Source organism: Cynara cardunculus, assembly GCF_001531365.2.
Source record: "Cynara cardunculus var. scolymus isolate 2C chromosome LG 17, CcrdV1, whole genome shotgun sequence".
In the NCBI taxonomy this organism is placed as follows: Eukaryota; Viridiplantae; Streptophyta; class Magnoliopsida; order Asterales; family Asteraceae; genus Cynara; species Cynara cardunculus.
The window spans coordinates 32,867,058-32,891,924 of NC_037544.1; the positions used below are offsets into that span (position 1 = coordinate 32,867,058).

Sequence of the window (24,867 nt, forward strand, 5' to 3'; positions counted from 1 at the left end):
CCGAGGGACTGTGTTGTTTACCTCTTAATAAATCTATTAAAAGACGACATTTAAATCGTTATAAAGTGAATTTTATTTGACAAAAAAAAATCTATCTCTTAATAATTTTTAAAGGCTTTCTGAATGAATTTGTGTCATAGTCAATCTTACCTATTTAGCACCCTGATTTAATTCCAAACAACTACCAAACAACCATATTTTATTTCTCATAGCTTAACCACAACAATGGATATCTGATTCATCGTCTTCGTTTGGTTACTTGGACCTGACAACCAGTTTCTTGTGGAGCCAAATGCCAATGGCCATTTAACATGGGGTTCGGTTCGGTTACGAAAGGCCCATTCTACGAGTCTTTGAGTTTGGTGTTTCTTATATAAATGCTCGACACTTTCTTCCATATCTATCGGAGTCATAAAGTCTCCAGAAGCTTCCCCAGTCAACACAGATCTTCACTTCCCCTTTTGTTTTCCGTCCATCAATTTTGACCCACCCTTCTTCAATTTACATTCATCAAATCAGGTTCGATCTTACAATTTCATTTCTCTATTTTGCCCTAAAAGCATTCTCTTACTAAAAGGGTTTCATTTGGGGTTAGAATTCACCAATTATTCGCTATAAATTTTGATTTTGTTTTGTTGTTTTCCAAGTTAACCAAATCTTTTTTGGGTAAAAAAGTGGGATTGAAGATGGAGGGAGGTGGTGTGGTGTCATCTGAGAAGCAGAATGCAGAATCAGCTGCCGCCTCGTCTTATACTTATTGGGTGAGAGAAGCTAAACAAGATGCTGCACCACTTCCTGTTCCTCGTAAGCTTACTGCAGAGGATCTTTCTAAATCCTCTAATCATCTTGGTTCTGCTTGGAATAAGGTATTAATCCCTTGATTCTTTATTTTACTAATATCCCAAATCCTTCCTATCAAATTCTCAACTTAACTGGTATGGATCTATGAATGCATATTGTAATGGCTCTTGAACACTATTCATTATTACTGTTCAATATAAAAGAGGAAAGATATATTTGATTTTGAATGTCAAATGAGTACTTTTCAGTTTTTATCTCTAAAATTTATAGGAATTCTAACTTCTTTCCAGAAACTTCTGCTAACTATATTGAATTTTGAAACAAGAATCTCAAACAGAATAATATAAGGGACAACATGGCTTTTCATAATTGGGGAGGAATATCTTTGTGCAAGATCTTGGTTACAATTTTAGCGAGGTCATTGTGTCTGTGATTCGAACTGTAAGAATCTGAAGTTAGCTGGACTTGGACCAGTTCTTCTCAATATATGTTGGGAATCTACCTTCTCTCCTCAAGGGATTTTTTGAGAGGTTTTCGGGGGTTCCACATATATTCTGACATGTTTTCAGAGCCGGTGGCTACCCCTCAAGGGACTTAACAATCTGGGGCAATATGTGCTCGTCTAGCCTCCTCTTGATACTTTAGAACAATTTGTGTCCGTTTAGGTTGGAGGGGGTGTGTTAAGAGTCTCACATTGGCTTTACTTGGACAGTTATATATTGGAACCCACCTTCTCTCTTCAAGGGTTCTTTTGAAGAGTGAACTAATGGGGTTCCAACTATTCTCACAAACCTTTAACCAATTTGGTCAAGGAGGCTGTCTAAGCTCCTCCAAGGGTTAATACTTACATATTAGAATACATTGGGCTGTAAATTTGCAAAAATGAAGGGAATAATAATCATACGGTATTTGCATTTTGAAAAATACTAGACTTCACTTAAAATCATGGTACAACTATCTTTTTGGAATAAGATCAGGCGTACAAAGAGTCTAGTGTCAATCATGTATTGAATTGTCACAAGAGTATGACATGATAGATTGATAGTACAACATTTCTAATTCATGCCATCGTCTCAATAATCTTATCTCATATTATCTCTGCCAATATTATAAAGTTCTTGAATTTATCACCCTTCATGGTGTATTTGTACTCATGACCTATGGGTTTCTTGAAACCTTTCTTTTTATTCAAAGTGAGCCATTAGTTTTAGTTTTACTTGTGCTTCTATATCAAGTTGAAGCATCAACTTCTTTTCTTTACATGTCTAGTTGTGTTTATTCTTCAAAGTATTGATGCTTGAAATTTTGAAAATTTTCTATTTGAGTCAAGATGCAACTTCAATTTCAATCTGTTGGATTTATAATGGTATGTTGCCTACTAGAAATATCATGAAGAGTTACCTGCAGTCTAGTCTTGCACTATTTATATGTATATAAATATATAGGGTATATGTAGAGGGAGGATCAAACGAGAACATGGTCAAAATAGGAGAACAAGAAAACAGCCTAATGACATGTGATTTTACATGCGATTATGGAAAACAGTCCAAGCAAGGGTGCGCCTGAGATCTGTCGTGGCCAAAGTCACGTGAATCACATGTGATTTTACACGTGGTGTTAGTGCAGAATCACATGTGATTCGGCTGCTTTTGTGTTCTCTTATTTAGTTACAGTTCTTGTATGACCCAACCCTCTCTCTCTATATATGTGTATATAGAAAAGGTACTCGCATGTATATCCAGACTAAGAAATGTCTGATTACTTCATAATACTCCCTCCCAAAATAAATGTCCACAATGAAAAAGACGCAAAGTTTTAGAAATGTGTAATTATTACCCTTTTAGTTAACTAATGACAATTCTACCCTTAACAATAGAGCGAGTTCTCAATTTCTTCATCTCATAATTAAGTGTAAAATTGAAAAGTAGGTGCTTGCTTTTAAAAGTGGACACTTATTTTGGGACAAATTACAATAGAAATGTGGACACTTAGTTTGGGACGGAAGGAGTAACATGATTAGCTAATCCATGACAGGTCTTGTCTTATATCAAACTATAGCATCTTTCTGCTCTAACTTCTGTCTTATTGCTGGCAAAAATGTGCTTTATACCATTGGCCTGGCCTGGCCTTTATTTAAAAGAAAGGATTTACATGATTTTAATGTCAACTGCAATTTTGTAGGCAGTTTCTACACTCACGGGTGTATTGAGCTGACTTGAATTCCATCTAGGATTGTGTGATACAATGGAAATTTTTGTTGTCATTCAAATGGTATCTATAAGTGTTTTTCTCAATGCTGTTTGTGCAACCAGGTCTGGTCCTTAATTAGTTGTATTTGATATTATAATAGGGCAAAATGCAGCGAAGTTTTGCTTAGTTTTTGTTTAGAGTAACAAAGAATTTTTTTCCTTGAGCAATGTAATAAAGTTTCAAAGTTTTCTATTTAATGTAACAAAGATTCAAAATTTCCTATTATTTTACCAATTTTGACTGTTAGCTTCTTGATCTTGTAATATCTTATGACATGGATATCAAGTTTAGCGTCCACTTTCCTCAACCCTTTTGTATACCTTTAATAGACGGGTATCCACATCATCAAATGTAACAAAATTAGCAGGTTACCACTCAAAATGGGTACAATATAGGAAATTTGGAACTTTGTTACATGGAGAAAAAAACCTTCTTCATTACGCTAAATAAGAACTAAACCACATATATTCTTTATTACACTGGTAACTTTTATTGTCTCGATGAAATCACACAAATTTTCTTTTAAATGCATATACCATATAACAACTCTAGTAGCCAAAATCGAGTGAATGACTTGCGTTTGTGTTGTCTTATTGGTCATTGGCTTATACAAATCTAATGGCATACCCTTTTGTAGGCTGGAACATGGGAGGAGAAGAACCTTAATAAATGGGCAACTGAAAGAATCAAGGTTTGTTTTTCTATGGATATTTGGCTGGTAGATTTGCTGTATTAGACGGATTGAATGCCTAAATTCAAATGTATAAAGCTTTTGAGGCATCCATTTTGCATCTCATTTGTGGTGCTTCAGGAGTTGGTTCTGTCAGTGGGTTCTTTGGAGTTCTCTTCTGGAAAGGCGGAAATTGAAGAAGTTTCAAGATGCACAGGAGATGTGAGTACTTTTCTTCATATTGGAAGTCCATTAGGCCATGTTTGGCAACCGTAAGCTAACTTAATTTTTGAGCTTATCAAAAAAGCCTTGTTTGGCTTGGTTGGCCATAAACTAGTTTCCTGGAAAGCTACTTCAAGTAGCATTTCTATAAGACGTGGGCTTGTTTTCCTTCCAATTATGCCCCCATATCAATTCAGTTAAATTTTTATCGTGTCTTTTTTAAGTCATTTTACATTGTCATCTATTTTTTAACAAACATGGGTAGTTTATCAACTAACAACTAGCTTATTGGCCACTAGTTAGCTTATTAGCCAACAATTAGTTTGTTGGCCATCAACTAGCTTATAAGCTAATTTGCGAAACATAGCCTTAATGGCAGGTTTAAGGAACACAAGACACGTGAAAAAAGAGGCAAAAAAACAAAAATAATCAGGAAAGGAAGAAAACACACGAGTTTTTATTTAGATGAAACTTAAAAGAATGGGTCGATGTTAGTGGTGTGAGAGTTTTAGTTAGAATCAAATGACAATGGAAATATTTATCAACTCATTTTTAGTTCTCATTTATAAACGAGAAATATTTAGTTTTCATTTATTTATTTGCAGGCTTTTTTGGTGACTGTAAGGAATAAGAAGCGTGTTGGGTACACATATGAAATAACATTGAAAGTCAAAGGTAAGCTGGTGGAAGTGTGTTGGTCTACCAACTCATTTTTCTCGTTTTATATTATCAATCTGTATGCTTACAATATGATACTTGATGAGCAGGGGAATGGCTTATTGGTGAAGAGAAGAAAACTTTCAAAGGCAATTTGGATATAGCGGAGTTCTCGTTAGGGGAACTGGATGATTTGCAGGTAATCTTTTTACACTATAGTTCACGAGTGAAGTAGGAACTCTTAAATGGTAACATTATGACTTTTGAGGTAAGTGGGCAGATTCTTATCATTTATGTTGACTTGAATATTGTGGCCTTTTTGTGATGACGACATTGACTTGATATTCGGGGCTTTAGGCATTTCCGAGGACATGACCTCTGATAGGACTTGATATTCAATATTATAATTTGTACCTGATTATCACTAAATCTGGTAGAAAGCCATTTTGGTCAAAATGGTCTTTTCAGACGGATATTTTAGTCCATTCGAGGAACTGTTACTATCTCGGTTCCATTCTATGAGTTATGTGTCGGGCAAATGCTTATTTCAGAAAGACATTTTAGTAGATTTGATGAGTTATTACTATTTCATTCCATTTCATCAGTCATTTGTAGGGAAACTGGTCCCTTCAGAATGTTAGAATATCTATGAATCTCTCTCTAAAAGAGCGATTATAGAGAGAGGGGAAGTTCCTATATAATATACATATAGGTTTGATGGTCTGTATCTACCATGTTTAAGCATTGAAGAAGATGACAATTGAGATATGACTATTGAAGCGAAATAGACTAAATTGTACGGGTACATCTTACCATCCTACACCTCGATCGTTATGTTAAAATGGTAGCCCGAGTAGCATTCATTAAGCTTATTGTTTGTATGGATTTAGACAAATTGGCGTTTGTTGTTTGTGCTGTCTGAATGAATGAGAAAGAACAAGTTATTCATAGCATAAAACCCATTAAGATGCAAACAAACAATCGTTTTTATCTTAATTTCTCACACTTCTCAGGTGGAAGTGAGGCTGAACGATGACAAGGATCTTGTTCATCTAGATAAACAACGAATTCGTCAGGATATGAAGATGTTTGTGAAGCCTCTTCGCGAGAAATTTCTCGAGTTTGAAGCAGAACTTAAAGAAAGGTAGAAGTAACATTATTTATTATTATTATTATTGTTCAACTAAAAGCATTTTCAGTTTCTGTGATTTCAGAATATGCAAACTACTGATGTTAAAGGGATTATATAACTTTCTGAAAACCTGTAATGTTGCAAGAACTTCATGTGCCAAGACATTTGAATATTTGTAGGCTTTTTTGGTTCTCTAATATTAGATCCGTCACAAAATATAAAACCGATTCAACAAAATCTATGAAAATAGACCGTTTTATGGAACTTAATTTATAGGATTAAACAATCCCCGATATTTAAGAAGATTTTTAAAAAAAGCCCCTAACTCGACAAATCAGCTAAAGTAGAAGAAAAGGGCTAGCAAAACTACTAGAGTCTGGTGGTTGGCAGATGGTGTTTGGTCGATAAGCGTTAGTTTGTTCAGTCGTCATGAGTGGGAAACGTATCTAATATCTTAATTGGGACTTAGGAATAGCAAAAAGTGAAAAATAAAAGTTATTTCGATCATTTTTAATCTTATGCTTATTTATGAATTGCGTTCTAAAAGGGTGTGCTCTGGGGTATCGTATAAGTGTTGACATTTAATTAGGATTGATTCAAAGACAAATTTTTTTTTTTTATGTTTCTCATCATAACTTTCTTTCTCTCATACACACACATATTGAGGGTTGAGTTGCAGTGAGAAAGAAAGTTAAAGATTATAAGCGTAGAAATGATCACCACATTTGGATGCATATAAAGATGAAGTACACCGAGATAAGATGCATTGAGATGCACAAAATCAATTCCCTTATCAAACATAATTTATTAGTGAGTTTAAGATTAAAGATGATCAAAAGTTCAGATTTTTTTTACGTTTGCTAGCTTAACTCTTCTTTTCATACGATTCTTAGTCTATATATATATATATACATATATATATAGAGAGAGAGAGAGAGAAGAACGAATTATTATGCAACCTTTTACATTTGTACAACCAATACAATTCATTCTCAATTGTCCATTTAATTTGATGAATATGTGATTTCACAAAAGTTTAAATTGTTTCCTAATATAAAATATTGATCGTAATTAATGAACTTTACTAATCTTCCATAAATATTGAAATCATAATAAATGAACTTTTATCATTTCCATAAATATCTCAATTGATTGGGTAGCATTGGTTGTACAAATGTGATGAATTGCATTTGAAACGTTATATATATATATATAGAGAGAGAGAGAGAGAGAGAGAGAGATGAGTCATTATGCAACCCTTTACATTTGTACAATCAATATAACTCAATCTCAATCGTCCATTTAATTTGATGAATATGTGATTTCATAAAAGTTTAGATTGTTTTATAATATAAAATATTAATCATAATTAATGAACTGTAGTCATTTTCCATAAATATCTCAATTGATTGGGTTGCATTGGTTGTACAAATAAATATGGTTGCATTTGAAATATACACTATATATATATATATATATATAAATGTGGTTTGCACGGTTTACACAAATGAGGGCGGTTTTCATATGATCACTCCTCTCTCTCTCTCTCTCTATATATATATATATATGTGTGTGTGTGTGTGTGTGTGTGTGTGTGTGTGTGTGTGTGTGTTCATATGGTTCTTACATTAACAAAATAAATTAATAAAAATAATAGGATTTTTTGATTTTGTAACTCTCAATTAATGATATGGGAGTTACATAATTTTTTTTTACCTAAATACCTTTTTTCCCTTTGTTCACATATGTTCTTTGAAATTGTAAATTTAAAAATTTAATTTTTTATCATGATTAATCACAACCCTTTATTGTAAGAATTAATGGCCAAGATTGATCAACAAAGTTAACACAATAATTTTGGTTAACATTTGAACCAACCCATATATATATATATATATATATATAGGGTTGGGTTCACGTGAGACCAGTCTGTTTTCGTGAGACCCGTGAGACCAGCATTTTACACGTAAACTTTACAGCAAAAACACTGTGAAGGTTTAAAAAAAGTCGAACCTTCATAGCAAAAACACTGTGAAGGTTTTAAAAAGTCACCTTCACAACATTTTTGCTGTGAAGTTTACGTGTAAAATGCTGGTCTCACGGGTCTCACGAAAACAGGCTGGTCTCACATGATCCCAAGTCTCTCTCTCTCTCTCTCTCTCTCTCTCTATATATATATATATATACATGACATCATGTGAGACCAAGGGTTTTTCATGAGACCCGTAAGACCAATTCTCAACCCTTGAACTAGATCTACAATCTGAACATTCATAATCACAAAATTGCCACGAGACTTCTCAATAATCACAAAATTGCCACCGTGCAATTTTCGACCATTAGATCATTAGTTTATAAAGTTGATCAATGAACATAAATTGATCTTACGGGTTTCACGTGAACCCAACCCTATAAAAATATGTTTGTATTTCATATACGAACCATATTATTGTGTTTTTTCTTATGCAAAACGGTTTTTGGTTATGAAATAACAAATGTATGAACACCTCTTTTTCACATAATCTGTTAATACAACAGAATACTTTATACAACTGATACTCAAAACCGTACAAATCAATACAATAAAACTAAAAGAGGCGAAATAGAGTTGCATTGCTCGGGACACGTTTCCAATTAAAGATAAAGAAATAATTTAATTTAATTACAATTAATTAAGTGTAGGAGGGTTGGGTATGGTGTAGATTGGAGTTGCTAAAAGAATAGGTGCATGAATAACCCTAATTATTTCCTTTTCATACCAATTTTAATCTTATATCAAATTTGCTCTTACTTTCATTCAAATCAAACTAAGTTACATGCTCAAGTTAAATATTTATTTATAAAATACCCATATAAATAATATAATGTTATAATTACCAAAAATTATATCAATATATTTTATACTCTCTTTTACTTTTTTTTATATTTTTAATATATATATTAAATATATACGATAAATGCAACAAATAAACTCACACACACTCCTCACTATTAGTGAGGTTTGAACCCCTAACTTTTTAGGAGGCAATGGGCTCAGATACCATTAGGTCAAAGTACTTTAGAATTGTTTTTGGCACAACTTTGTGAGTAAAATATATTGAGAATATTTTACTGAAAAAGGAGTATTTTTTTTTAAAATGTTTTTTCTTAATGTAACACCCCAAACTACATATTGTATGAACCATATTCTTCATATACAAGAAATACATCTTTGTACACCACATAGGTCCCTTAGTACAAGAATCTATCATTACAGAATACATGGTCCAAAAATTCAAAATACAATTCTTGTACTAATCAAGATTTATCTATCAAAACTATACATATTATTAGCCAACCTTCATGCAGAAAAACACATTAAGAAATTATCACATTTTCCCTTTTCCCTTACCTTCTGCACTTCCTGCAATAAATGTTTAAAATCACAAAACGAGGGTTAGACCGAAAGGTCTAGTGAGTTACCCTATTTATGTTATTGCGGGGTGATAATCACCAAAACTTTTATATAAAATAATTCTTCATATAAATAACAAATATATGAACAGGTAAGAACATAATACCAATATCTTTCACTTTCCAGGTCAAATTTTCTGCTTGCAAACAATACATCAAATCCAAACAGATTTACACAATCCAGAATATCATAATGCTACTTTTAAACCTTTCAAGTCAAATAAGGTTTATTTAAAGTTTCAGACCAAACCTGTTATCTCCTCCTCAGTAACATCCAGACTATGATTTCCAATAAGAACCCTGATCCTAAACCTTTAAATCACAAAGAAATAAAGATTCCGGACCATGGTAATCTTAAAGGATATAATAGTAAGAGTTATATTACATAACATACATACAAATGTCACCCTTATATCCAAATGTACACATCTCCTTGATATGCCACTTTTATCCCATGGTACACCTCTCCTTGATATGCCACTCTTATCCCATGGTACACCTCTTCTTGATATGTCACCCTTATTTCTTCATCAAAGTATTTCAAAAGAATATTTCATGTAAAAATAGACCGCACTTAATGGAATATTATCAGTTCAAAAATCAGTTTTATAAAAAATCCCCACTTCTTTTAAATAGATCAATATAATGATAAGTCAAAGTTCAATCCGGTCAAACCTTGGCCGGATTACCAATCTGGACAACACTTCATATTATGTCCGATTTAATACTTAACTAAATTATCAACACTTTGTCCGGATTACCAATCTGGACAACACTTCATATTATGTCCGATTTAATACTTAACTAAATTATCAACACTTTGTCCGGATTACCAATCTGGACAACACTATTCGTGTTTTGTCCGATTTAACAATCTGATCAACTCATAGTCGTATTCATACTTCTCCGATTTAAACTCATAATCATAAGTCAAAGTTCAATAAATCGCTCAATATACAAATCGGTCAACTCTTGATCGGATTATCCTTAAACCGGGTGAGCTTATGTTCGATTTACATCTAGATCGACCAAGTCTTGTCCGGTTTAAGACTAAACCGCTTAACCTTTGACCGGTTTACATATAAACCGCTCAATCTTTACCCGATTTATATCTAAATCACCCATAATATGTACGGTTTACATAAACCAGGTGAAAGTTCATATGAATCAGTTTATGCAAATTTTCATATAAATATACAAAATAGCTTAACCACTCACCGTATGCAAATCTTTTGAAAACCGGTCTTTAAAATTAACTTGAATTCCGATCAAAACAATCCGGTCAAACCTTCTTCACTTAAATCGCCTACTTGAGGTTCAAAAATGGGAAGAGGATGAAAGGGAGGTTTCAACCTCTTTTATACCCTTCCCAAACAGGGAAGGCGGCTACCCTACACACCATGCATACATATATCATGCATGAATGTGTATATATATATTATGCATATAATACCTATACATAAAATTTCACATACTGGCATGATCATATATATAACAATTTATCATGCTAACACATATTCATATATCAAATAATCACATATTAATTACCTCGGGTGATAACCAGAATCCAGTTATCACACTTAAATTTTATATTTCGTTCTTGTGTTTAGGTGTTTTTAACAATTATTTGTCTCTTTTTTGAAAATATAATGACGTGTTTTTAAGGTTGCCTTTTTTTTCTTCTTTTTAACGAGCTACACCCTAATGGTTGCATCTTTTTTATGAGTTGGGTCTCTACGGTTGAATTTTTCTAATGAGTTTAGTTCTTCAATAAATTAACGACTTGGGTCTCTGTGGTTGCATTAAGTACTCAACTTCTTGTAAAAATACAACTTCGTAAAGCAACGAGTACCGTTTAATAACTTATAATCACAAGGACCAAAAATGTAATTTACTCCAAATGAAAACCAAAACAAAATACATATATTTTAATGTAATGAGTTTAAATGCAAATCTGGTCCCGGTTGCTTACATAAATTAACGAGTAAGATTTTAGTTTTTTTTTTAACGAGGGATATCTCTATAATTTCACTTTTATAATGAATATGGTCCTTCCTGCTAACCCCTTCAGTTAAGTTTCCATTAATAAGGTGTAACTTTGTCTCTTCACCTTCCTCTCCCTCAACTTTCATTTTGAATAGCGGATTTGATCCTTCAAACAACGTTTCATTTTATAATAGATTTTGTTTTTTAAGGGTGCGTTTGGTATGCAGACTGAATGGGACGGGACGAGACGAGACATAAATAAATAGTCCATGTTTGATGTGCCATGGGACAAAAGTAAAATTGAGTGAGACTATTCTTGAGTTTTTTGTTCCACCAAAAAGGGTAGAACAACATGAGACTAAATTTGAGATTACAATATTGCTCTATTATTTGATATCAAAATACAAACCTAATTTAATTGCATTCTCTTTCTTCTCTTCCACAACCTCATTCTCGATTCCAACCTCCATTTTTTAAATGTTAAACTTTTGAAGTTGACATGACAAATGTTATTTACAATTGTTGTGTTTAAACTTTTTAAATTATGTGCGTATTTAGAATTTATGGTATGGCAAATGTTATTTACATGTGATCTTGGAATGTTAAAAAAAGTATTGATATCATAGATTAAATAATTTAGATATATTTTTGGTTGATTTGTTGTCATTTACAATCATTATATAATATAAAATAACATTGAACAACATTTAGGAGTAATATGGTCATTTTAACAGTTTTGTCCTGTCTTGTGCTAGTCATACCAAATATAGGATATACAATTAGTCCCGTCCTGTCCCATCCAATCTGCGTACCAAACACTACCTAAACTATTTTTTATTATTATCACAAATCTATTTCCTCAAACATTTTTTTCATTTTTATAATAGATTTGATCTCTCTCTCTCTCTCTCTCTCTCTCTCTCTCTCTCAACTTTCAATTTTAGGATTTGATCCCTTTTAATCAATAAATTTGGTGGCACAAACTATATCTTCTAAATATAATAAGCAGAATAACTAAATTAAAATTTGAAGTTTATATTTTCCACGGAATATTTTATCTGTAAAAAATATTACTTCCATGAAATCCTTTAACTAAAATAAAACATAATTTTCACTACAACAAAATCGGGTTTATAGGACACTCTCAAATTGTAAGTATTCTAATACACCTCTTTATAGAACTTAGTTTATAAGACCAAAAAAAATAAAGTGTCATATCTAATGGTGTTGTATTAAGTTTATATGACGTTTTTTTGATGTCGTAATAATTTTTTTAGGACACTTTTAATATAAAGCGTCTCATTATCAACTTTATAGGACACTATTTGAAAAAATGTTCTATAAAAACAAGTGTCCTATAAAAAATTGAGTTTATAAGACAATTTCTCAAAATCCTATAAAGTTGCTAATGCGACACTTTGTATTAAAAATGTTCTTAAAAACTTGTTAAGACGTCCAAAAGCGTCGTATAAACTTATTACAACACCTTTAGATATGACGCTTTATATTTTGGTCCTATAAATTAGGTCCTATAAAACGGTCTATTGGGACACTTAGAGATTGGAGGTGTCCTATAAACCTAATTTTATTGTAGTAATTTGATAACTGTTTTGTTTCAATTAATTGAAAATTAAAAAAAATTAAAACTAAATACTTGACATATATGAAATAATAAGATATAAATAATTTACTAAAACTAATTAATATACAAAAAAGTATTATAGAATTTTTTGTATATTAAATACTTTTAGTAAATTACTTAAATTAATACTTTTATATCTTATTATCTAATATATTATTGGATATTTATTTTTAAAATCTTTTTTAATTTTCAATTATTTAAGACAAAAATTTGTCAAAATTATATTTTATTTGAGCTAAAATATTTCATTAAAGTAATGCTTCTGGGAAAAAAATTCCAAGACAAAATCTAAATTTTAAATTTTATTTAATTATGTTACTCATTATAATTAGAAGTGTTATTTGAAACCTTTTATAACGTATCAGAAAATAATTTTAGGTTAAATTATGTAAAAAACGTTTTTGGAAAGAAACCGTAAGCTGGATCTAATAACAGTTAAAACAAATCTAAAACAAACCATGTCGTGTTTAAAAAAATTCCTTTTAGATCTAACGGAGCACTCGCAAATCAATACAAAGATCTATTTATTTATGAATAACCATGAAATGTCACTGATTATAAAGCCTTTGGTTTTATGTGTATCTACTTGTGTTGTTAAATTCCAAGCTTAATTGGTGACTTGTCTTTGTGGTTCAACTACCCTTGTGTATATTATAACACTTTTTATAAATTTATTAAATTATTTAAAGTTGTTTGACTTTGTTCTTATCCATATTATCTGTAACGATTATTTAAAATAATTGTTTAATTTTTTAAAATTCGTATTTATTTAAATAAAACCGAAAAATTATAATATTATCGTAAATAATATTGAAATTTTATAAATTAATATATTCTATTATTTGATTTTTTTACTCTAGTTTGTATTAATTATCTATTCTAAATAAATTATGAAATGTTAAAATTAATTAATTTTTTAACATTTTATTTGATCGTTTTACATTTCTCTACAAATTTATCAGCTAATTTTGCCTAATCAATTAGTTCATCTGTAAGAACAAATTATATCAGCCCCTAACTAACTTATTAACTACCAACTAAATTATTAATAATCAGTTATAAACATAATGAAATCAACATATATTGCATTCCATGTTATGATTAGTTAATTACGATATTATTACAAAGTTTTTACATCATGGCACCGACCATCGCATGCATGGAAATGTGAAATGTTTTATAAAATTATTAATTGGTGTGACCAATTATGTTTAGGATACTTGTCACTTCAAAAGTTATTTAATTAGTAATTACATGTTCTATATTATATATATATATATATATACTGTACATATAACTAATAATTATTCAGAAAATATATGAATGTATATTTAAAGAGTTTCTTAATATATATATATATATATATATATATATTTGATAAAAACTTTTAAAAATAATTTTTTATGTATAAAGTACTGTTTATTGATCCATATTACTTAAAATTCAAGATTATAAGTAATTTTACATAAGTTAACTTATTAAAGCTCTATTTTTAAATTCGTGTAACTAGCTGCAGATAAACAATCAAATACAAAATAAACATTCATTTTAAATATATAAAATATAAAATATTATTAAGGTAATCATTGAGTTCTAACAAAATGTTTAAATATTATCTTTATAAAAAATTACATTATTAAACAAAAAATAAATTACTTTATTATTAAATTTAAATTAATTATAATAAAAAAATTGAATTAAAGTTGTTATACAAAAAAATGAGAACTATTAAATAGTTAATTTGATATTAATATCAATTTATATTTTTAAATTTTTATGTTATCTTTAAATTTATATTTCATTTAAAAATAAAACAATATTGTTTTATTAAAAACACATAAAATCGTATTATATCAATAGAAACAAAGAATAAAAACTAAACATTAAAATAAAGATTTATATTAGTGTATTACGTGAGTAACCTTCTAGTGTATATATATTATATTATATTATATTAAGAAACTCTTAAGTATACATTCATATATTTTCTAAATAGTTATTAGTAATATATATGTATATATTAGTAACCAAATATTTTTTTATTGCTAATTTTTCTAAAAAGTAATTAATTAATAATACGTGATTGATAATTTAATATTTTATAAGGAAATATATCAATTAATAATAGTAAATAATTTAGGTATAATTGAAAAAAAATGATAAAAAGTTTTTGATCTTTATGAAAACCTGAATCAAATAATATTTTAATAAGCTAATTTATAAACATGGTTTTTATATAATCTCCAAAAAAAAAAAGAGCTAAATTATGATTGTCAAACATAATTTATATATATATATATATATATATATATATATAATTAGGGGTCGTTTACCAAACTGTTACTCTGGTAAGTGCTTACCAAGTCATATTACTTTACCGGATGAATATGGTAAGGACCAAAAATCATACCCGGTAAGAGCAAGACAATGACCAAAAATCTTACCCGGTAAGTGAGGGTGACGACTCTTACCACGGCAAGCACTTACCCGGGTAAATTGTTGCATGCGATGTCGTTTTGGTGGACTAAGATCTTATTCAGTAAGTAAATAATAGAGTTAAATTTTATTGGTAAACACTTACCAAGTGAGTATTTGGTAAACGACCCTTTAGTTTGCTAATTTCAAAATATATGAAACAAAGCATCAAAATAAACTAACTTCTGTTACGATAAAAACATCTTCAATAGATTCTATAAAATTCAAATTCAAATTCAAATTCAAATTCAAATTCAAATTCTCGAAAATAATACATTCAATTTCAGTGGTTTCTTAATTTTGAAGAAAATAATAGAGAATTTGTCAAGGATACTGTGTATATATTGGTTGTATTTAATTTATATTTAAATTTAAATAAAATAGAATAATTTTAATGATAAAAAAAGAAAGCTGAAAAGGAAGGATGGTTACAGTCTATCAAATATGCAAATGCTCACCTAACTCGCTCTACGATGTTTCAACTCTGCACCATCAATTCTTGATAAACCAATGTGCTAAACCAAATTTAAATTGTTGAAAGACTCATTTCATATCAACCGGTTTTGCAGGGAATCTTCGACCCGAACGAGTACACCAGGTCCCCAATGGGGCGGGGCTCATTCTCTGGACGCTAATATGAAGGGTATTTAGCGGTGGATCGAACTCCAGACCTGTATACTATACTGTTTGAGCAAAGTTGTCCATCCCTTTGCCAAATAAGTTACACGTGGAAGGCATATTTATTTGATGCTCGAAATGGAGTCTAAAAAAATATACCGTCTCTTTCATGTCTATCAATGTCGTGAGACCAGAGATTAAAGAGATGAATCAGATACATTTATATTAAATAATTAATAACTTGTATTCATGAGATTAATAAAACATAAAAGGTAATTGAAATACGAAGACAACAGATTTTAGTAGGAATATAGGCTTGTGAGACGAGTTGACATTAACATCAATATTTAACATTAATGGATTGTGAGAAATCAATTAACTGAAGGAATTTTATACCATTAATGAATATGAAAAATAATACTATGTAGTGATTGCTTCTATACTTGGCAAACTAATTGGTGACGTGTCTCCTGTAATGTCAACAATTATAGTACAAATTTGATTCATCACGTTACAATGAAATTGGTGTTTTTAAGAATAAATGATGGGCGTTTGGGTGTTGAGAACCGGACCCTATGGTTCTTGGAGGTCCATGATTAGGCTACCGAAAGGGATCGTGCTTAACAAGCTACAACTCTCGCTCTAGATCTCCAAAGGGGACTAACCAACTTTTGAAGCCTGAAAAACGCTGTTTAAGCATGATTTTTAAACATTTTCGTGGTTTTAATCCTTTTTGGCATTTTGTTAGGCTTTTTATGATTGGGCCATGGTCTCTTTCAGGCCCCTTTTTGTTGAAATAGGTAATAAGTTGCCAATCTTGACCTTGTGTATCTATTTTGTTAGGTTATCATTAGATAACGGTTGTTTGTGACAAGTGTATTAAAGCTTAAAGATTGAATGACTGTGCTTCGCTTATCTTGGAACTTGGAGGTTAGTAGAGCAAGTACTAATATTTTTGAGGGGCTATTATGTAAATACAAAAATATATATTGTATTAGAGACTGTTTGACAGTTGTTGAATTGTTTGATGCATAATGATTAAATGGTCAGGAAATTTGATCACATTCACATCCCCATCTCCAACGGGGATCCCCGATGGGGAAACAAAGATTTTTTTTCTTGTTTATGTAAACTATCTTAAATGAGATATCTGAGAGACCACACACGTTTAAATATCACATATTTTCAATAATCCTTAAAATGGATTTAATTTAATTTGAAATATAAATATGTCGGTGGCTAATGCACGGTTAGCTAAGTTACAATTTTCCAAATAGAAAGAGAAAATAAAGTTTAATGAAAAGTAAATTACAATTTTAGTCCTTGTGGTTTATCAAAGATTTCATTTTCATCCCTACAATTTCTTTTACTTCCCTACCTTCTTTTTGTTTTAAAACTAGGGCAATTTGCATAAAAAAGTTAACATACTTTAACTTGATTTCTATTTTGGGTAACATATTTTTAAATTTTTTATTTTGATACCTACGATGTAAAGTTTTAAACATTTAAGTATCCGGATAACCGGTTGAAGACTAATTTTAGATTAAAAAAAAGACTAACTTTAGATTAAAAAAAGACTAATTTTAGATTAAAAAAATTCACGTCACTAACCACGTCAGCAAATAGTACTGAGTTGGATATTACATCACTTGCCATATCAGCATGATAACCGGTTAATGCTTCAATTGGTTACCCGAGTACTTAAATGTTTAAAACTTTTCATTATAGGCACCAAAATGAAAGTTTTAAAAGTACGTTAAGCAAAATAAGAATCAAGTTAAAATACATTATTTTTTTATACAATTTATCCTTAAAACGGATACGTTTTTCATTTTTAAAATACAAAAAAGTTTTATTAGTACTAAAAGATGTGATAGTCTTAGTATGAAATATTTTGAACACATTTTATTTTTCTTGTCCTTTTTACTATTTTAAACTTTAAACAAGTATTTTTTTTAATTAATTTTTAAGGGGATTTTTTCTTATTTTTTCTAATTAATAACTAAACTAGATATGGAATTAAAAATTATTATTTTTCTTTAAATAAAGAAACACGGATAAAAACTTAAAATATGAAACAATAAAATTATTTCATTGTTAATTGGTTATTTACTTTTTAATATACTAATTTTAAGTTTACTAGAAAGGTATTCGTGCAATGCATCGAGATACATTTTCATTTCAATGTTTTGTTTTATTATTTATTCATGTCGATATAATACGATTTTATGTGGTTTTGAGAAAATGATAATGTTTTATTTTTGAAAAAAATATAAATTTGAAAGTATCATATACAATTTACAAAAAATATATATCAATATTAGTATCAAATTAACTACTTAAAAGTTTTTGTTTGTATATTTTTTTAATTCAAATTTTTTATTATAATTTAATTTAATTTGATTTAGGTTTAATAATATATTTTTTATAAAGATAATAATTAAGTATTCTGTTAGAACTCAATAATTATCCTAATTATATTTTAGTTTTTCTTTATTGAAAATTGAGATGTTTATTCTCTATTTGATTATGTTTATCTGCAGTTAGTTACACGAATTCAAACATAGAGCTTTAATAAGTTGTACTTATGTATAATTTACTTGTAATCTTGAATTTTAAGTAATATGCATCAATAAACAGTACTTCATACATAAAAAATGATTTTTAAGAATTTTTGTCAAAATACGTATAAATATATTAATTATTAAAATAGAAAAATAGGTGTAAATACTTCTTAGTGGAGCATCCCATTTTTTTCCCTAGTTTGATTAGATCGTTTTTGGAAACTCTTATCGCTTCGACAACTCTTCTGAAAAGTATTCACGATCACCCTTCTCATCTTATAAATCATCCATTCTTCTCCAACTCTCTCATCCTTCATCGTTCCTAAACCTCCATTCTAACATTAAATCTCTCTCTCTCTCTCTCTCTCTCTCTCTCTATATATATATATATATATATGATGGGTTCAATAGGAATGTTGACAGTGAGTGTGAAGCAAACTGACATCATCATGGCAGCGACACCAGTGCAGAACCTGTGGCTACCCATGTCAAACCTAGACTTACTGATACCACCGCTCGATGTAGGAGTTTTCTTCTGTTACAGAAAACCAATGGATCATGGCGATGAAAACTCTTGCATTATCAACCTCATCGAACAATCACTCTCTCTAGCACTTGTCCACTTTTATCCACTCGCTGGAGAAGTCGTCTACACTAGCCAAGGCGAACCAGAGCTTCTCTGCAATAACCATGGTGTCGAACTCGTTCAAGCATGTGCTTCTGTGGAGCTTAAAGATCTTGATCTTTACCACCCTGATGATTCTGTTGAAGGAAAACTGGTTCCAGTTAAAACAAAAGGTGTTCTTTCAGTCCAGGTACGTAATGTGTGTATATAGATAGAGATGAGCGATTAAATGCAAACCATCCAATTTGTACAAACCGTGCAAACCACCCTTATCCATCGATTTCATTGTTTAATCTTATGAAATTTTTTCGTGAAATTGTTTAATCTTGTGAAATTTCATATAATACTTAATGAAATTTTAATGAAACTGTTTCATGTATTTCTTTAAAATTTAAATAATGAAGATGATAATATTCATGATTAATAACTCGACAATAAAAATGATTAATCAAGCTCTCATAATTATAAAAAAAAATGAACAAAATGAAAAATTATGATTGGTTGAGTGAGGTTTATACGGTTTATACAAATAACGTGGTTTACAAAGTAATCGGATGTCTGTGAAGTAGGTTACCGAGTTCAATTGTGGAGGGCTAGTAATCGGATGCACATTCGATCATCGAGTAGCGGATGCACATTCCATGAACATGTTCTTGGCGTCGTGGGCAGAGATTCAACGATCCAAACCCGTCTCCTGCTTACCATCTTTCAGACGCTCCGTACTCCACCCGCGACGCCCACCTCTCATCACCAGCTACTACGACACCCTCTATGTGCCTTTCTCTTCTCTTCCTCCATCGCCAACTTCAGACCTAACAAATCCCCTCATAAGCCGCATTTACTACATCGAAGCCAACGATGTCAATAACCTTCAAGCAGTTTCAAGTTTGGATGGAAACCCACAAAGCAAACTTATATCATTTATCTCACTTCTATGGAAGATAATAGCAGAAGGTGATGATGACTCCACGACTTGCAGGATGGGTGTTGTAGTGGATGGGCGAGAAAGGCTGAATGATATTGCCAACTTTGAAAATCCATCAAACATTGATTCTTTCACAATGGAAAACTACTTTGGAAATGTACTTTCCATTTCATCTGGGGAGGCGAGTTCCGATGATCTCAAGGAAATGCCACTTAGCCAGGTGGCTAAGATGGTCCATAAGTTTGTCAGTGGTACAAAGACTAAGGAACACTTTAGGGGACTCATTGATTGGGTTGAGGTGCATCGACCTGAGAAAGCAGTTACGAAGATATACACCAGAATGGAAGACAACGATGGGGGTGCAGTGGTGGTGTCATCCGGGATGCGGTTTCAGATGGAAAAGATTGATTTCGGATGGGGAAAGCCTCAGTTCGGGTCGTATCATTTCCCGTGGGGCGGCCAAACCGGGTATGTGATGCCGATGCCAAGTGTAACGAAGAATGGGGATTGGGTGGTTTATATGCATCTCCTTCAAAAGCATTTGGATTTGGTTGAGGCCATGGGAACCAAGTATTTTAGGCCTCTTACTGCAACTTACCTTGGTTTCTAAGCGTTATCCTAAAGCACTACACCCATACGAATGCGAAATTCGTATAATAAACATAAGGATGATTGACCCATGTGTGATTTGAAAGTGGTGACATTCTGCTAAAATATTGTAAGACATGTATTGTGAAATACATGGTAAGGCATTTGTATTCAGCGTATTTTGTAAATATACATACATGAGAGTCTTATAAAGACCCTTAATTAGGAAAAGATATGAACATATAAGATGTCATAATACACCGCCCCTCTTCTTAAATGCTCAACTTGCCAAGAGGGGCGGATCTAGTGCATGGTGGTAGGAGTCCTAGGCCCCCAACAGACCCACCAATTTTTTATAAAAGAAATGTTACAAAAAGATTTGTTTAGTAAGTTTTCCTTTTATACACCCAATAAGAACAAGACAAGGGCCCCCAACAAGAACAAGACAATGTCCCCCAACTTGATATCCTGATTGTTAATTGGTTCATTTGCAGCACGCACTGATATTTTCGTTCGAAATATAAAATACAAAAAATTATACACCTCGATGAATTAGTAAAAAGTCAGCTGAAAATCGACATGAATAAGTTGTTTTTATTCGGTTAACACAACCGTTTAAGCCGAAAAGGAAAACCCAAAACCGTTCATCTGGATGAATTATTTGGTTTTGAATTTTTTTTCTACACCCTTAAATGTGCCCCCAACTATGAAAGTTTCTAGATCCGCCACTAGTTGACAAGTAAGAAATGAAACTTCTTTTGCTTAAATATGATGGAGAAAGAAGACCAACTTGATGGAGAATGGCTTTCGCGTTATGAACACCTAAGCTTAATAATAAAACTCACAATTAGCCAAAGCCATGGTCATATATATATATATAGAGAGAGAGAGAGAGAGAGAGAGAGATAGAGAGAGTGTGTGTGTTTGGTTCAAATACTAAACAAGATTTTTGTGTTAACTTTGTTAACCAAACTCAACCAATCATATTCCATCTTTTCTTTAGGTTCACATATAACTCATATATTAATGACAAGGGTAATTAAGTAATTTGTCATTTATGTAACTCCCAAATCATTAATTGGGAGTTACAAATCTAAAAATCTCAATAATTGATGATTATATAATATTGATATTTTTTTATATGTGTTCATGTTTTGTTATTTCGATTTATTCTATCCATAATGATATTGATTTTGTAATTGTTAAAGAATTTCCGATTGTAAAGATTTCGATATCGTCCGAGTAATATGGATAAATCTATTGGAAAACAGATCGACAACAATGAGAATGAAAAGATTAAAATCGTCTATGACTACAACCGGAATTCGAATTCATATGTAATTGTTAAAGAATTGTTCACAAGTGTTCATATTGTGTTCATATATACACTAGTTGCATATCTCAACATTGGCTTGCTCCTGAATGTGTTCATAATAAAAAAACTATTGTTCATAATGAAGAAACTATTGTTCACAAACTGTTCATAATGAAGGAACTATTGTTCACAAACTGTTCATATTGTTTTCATAACTGTTTTATTTATTTATTTACTTTCGTGTAACAACTATTCTTATTATATTCATATTGTGTTCATAAATGCTATACAGTCCAAGTTCATATATATGTCAATTTTTGTTCATACAATGGTTCATAGGGGCTTGTTCAAATACTAACCAAGATTATTGTGTTAACTTTGTTAACCGATATTGGTCGTTGATTTGAACATCTAACGGTTGTGGTTTAATGAGAATAAGAATTTAATTATTTATTTAATATATTAATTAATAACATGTGAACAATGGATTCACAGGGTAAAAATGTAAAAAGACGTTGTTCACATGAATCACAGAGCCTGATCACATGTTCATGTGAACGCGTTGTGCATATGTATCGATATGAACAACGACATGACATACTACTCAAAAATCCTGTTCATATTCATGTGATGTAGTTGTGCATATGTATCGATATCCACATATTTTGCCTTTGCTATGTGTTCATATGTTGTGTGTGTCCTTATGTCTTAGTATCTCTTAATATGTGGTGTAATTGTTCATGTGTGTCAATATGAAAATATAATGCATTTCATACAGCTGAACACTAATGAATCGTAACATCTATATTTATTTGATTTGTGCAGTTTCATATGTGTTAATGTGTGTCCATATCTCTTATAATCTGTTCTTATTTGTTTCGAATTCGACTATATTTGCAAGAATATTTAATGGTTCACAACGGTAATAGCTGTTTATTTAAACAAAATAAATGTCATATTAATCACTTACCAACCGGAACGCTTTGATCATCTTCTTCATCATCGGAATTCGAATTCCGACCGTAGTCGTATCTGATTTTAACTTTAATGTCATTCTCATTGTTATCAATATGATTTACAATATCAATATGATTTACAATAGTATTATCCATATTACTCGGGCGATATGGAAATCTTTTACACTTACAAAACGAATATCATTATATGTAGAACATCACTTGAAATCACGATCATGAATACAAATGAAGATAAAAATCAGAATTGCCTAATATCAATTAGAGGGATCTTTAAGATTTGTAACTCCCAATTAATTATTAGGGAGTTACATAAAGATCAAATTACATAATTACCCTTGTATTTAATTTATAAGTTATATTTGAACATAAAGTAAAGAAAGAATATGATTGGTTAGTCTTGGTTAGTATAGTTAACACAAATTTCTTGGTTAGTATTTGAACCAACCTCATGGTTCATATATATATATATATATATATATATGTGTGTGTGTGTGTGTGTGTGTATATGTGTTGATATGGTTCTTACATTAACAAAAATAAATTAATAAAAATAATGAGATTTTTTTATTTTACAACTCCCAATTAATGATATGGAAGTTACATAAAAAAGAAAATTACCTAAATACTTTTTTCTCCGTTGTTCACATATGTTCTTTGAAATTGTAAATTTAAAAATTTAATTTTTTATCATTTATTGTAAGAATCAATGGCCAAGATTGGTTAATAAAGTTAACACAATAATCTTGGTTAACATTTGAACCAACCCCGATATATATATATATATATATATATATATATCGGGGTTGGTTCAAATGTTAACCAAGGGAGAACTGAGTTGTTTGTGGTAACTATGAGGACCAATCTCAACCAATCATTTTAATATATTAATTATACAATTAAAATCAAATTAAAAGGTTATGTTAGTCAATATGTAAATTAAGATTAAATTTATATTTTTAAAATAGAACCGTTTCAAAAAAATAATTAATATTGATTTACATTCCTAAATTAAAGATTATTATGATTCGYTTAAATAAATTCAAACAATAAACCAGAAAAACAGTTAGTACTCCAATTATGTATTACARTTGTGGTATCATGTGGTACAAACAATAAACCAGAAAAACAGTTAGTATCCCAGTTATGTATTACAGTTGTGGTATCATGTGGTACCAATAAATGTTCTTGTTTTGGATGTAATACATTTGTGGTTTCATGTACTACAAAACAGTTGGTATTTAAAAAATTCATTAGGCTGTGTATGATGTGGTGCTATAACTTTTTATGTATCATATATACATTCTCATATCATTTCCAGGGTATCACAATGTAGCACACCAGTTCTCATGTATTACAAACATTTAGTACCCCAGTTATGTAATACAGTTGTGGTATCATGTGGTATCATCTCTTTCCTTTGTTGCATTCTTATCATTATCTCGCTTCCTCTTCGATTTTTTTCCACCTGCAAAGATGAAGAAAATTGAATATTAGACCAAAGGGTAAACTAAAGCATAAGATTAAGTAAATACAATGATAAAACGCTCTTTAGAAAAGCACAATCATGGTTGCCTGATAATACACACACACTTCCATGTATTGTGAAATACATGGTAAGGCATTTGTATTCAGCGTATTTTGTAAATATACATACATGAGAGTCTTATAAAGACCCTTAATTAGGAGATTATATGAACATATAAGATGTCATAATACACCGCCCCTCTTCTTAAATGCTCAACTTGCCAAGAGGGGCGGATCTAGTGCATGGTGGTAGGGGTCCTAGGCCCCCAACAGACCCACCAATTTTTTATAAAAAAAATGCTATAAAAAGATTTGTTTAGTAAATTTTCTTTTTGTACACCCAATAAGAACAAGACAAGGGCCTCCAACAAGAACAAGACAATGTCCCCCAACTTGATATCCTGATTGTTAATTGGTTCATTTGCAGCACGCACTGATATTTT

General features: G+C 30.7%; 2 protein-coding genes across 3 annotated transcripts; both read left to right on the forward strand.

Annotated features, from left to right (window-relative positions):
- Positions 1 to 239: 239 nt before the first annotated feature.
- On the forward strand, positions 240 to 5,929 carry LOC112500823. 2 transcript variants are annotated; one of them, XM_025104415.1, is made up of 7 exons: positions 240 to 519; positions 676 to 866; positions 3,689 to 3,742; positions 3,863 to 3,943; positions 4,549 to 4,618; positions 4,711 to 4,799; positions 5,614 to 5,929. In XM_025104415.1, exons 2-7 carry the CDS (start codon positions 687 to 689, stop codon positions 5,746 to 5,748), a joined length of 609 nt encoding a protein of 202 aa, XP_024960183.1. In that variant the 5' UTR covers positions 240 to 519; positions 676 to 686; the 3' UTR covers positions 5,749 to 5,929. The 2 variants fall into 2 exon arrangements, with proteins under 2 accessions (XP_024960183.1, XP_024960184.1); XM_025104416.1 differs by having other exon boundaries at positions 307 to 519; positions 648 to 866.
- Positions 5,930 to 18,868: 12,939 nt separating this feature from the next.
- On the forward strand, positions 18,869 to 20,684 carry LOC112501289 (shikimate O-hydroxycinnamoyltransferase-like). Its single transcript, XM_025104999.1, has 2 exons — positions 18,869 to 19,285; positions 19,665 to 20,684. Exons 1-2 carry the CDS (start codon positions 18,869 to 18,871, stop codon positions 20,628 to 20,630), a joined length of 1,383 nt encoding a protein of 460 aa, XP_024960767.1. The 3' UTR covers positions 20,631 to 20,684.
- The last annotated feature ends 4,183 nt before the right edge of the window (positions 20,685 to 24,867 follow it).

Excerpts from the sequence above, each read along its gene's own strand:
- LOC112501289 (XM_025104999.1), top strand. The coding sequence starts at position 18,869 with ATGGGTTCAATAGGAATGTTGACAGTGAGTGTGAAGCAAACTGACATC. Across the intron at positions 19,286-19,664 it reads AAGGTGTTCTTTCAGTCCAG|GTTACCGAGTTCAATTGTGG; the intron begins GTACGTAATGTG and ends TCTGTGAAGTAG.
- LOC112500823 (XM_025104415.1), top strand. The coding sequence starts at position 687 with ATGGAGGGAGGTGGTGTGGTGTCATCTGAGAAGCAGAATGCAGAATCA. Across the intron at positions 4,619-4,710 it reads AATAACATTGAAAGTCAAAG|GGGAATGGCTTATTGGTGAA; the intron begins GTAAGCTGGTGG and ends CTTGATGAGCAG. Across the intron at positions 4,800-5,613 it reads GGGAACTGGATGATTTGCAG|GTGGAAGTGAGGCTGAACGA; the intron begins GTAATCTTTTTA and ends CACACTTCTCAG.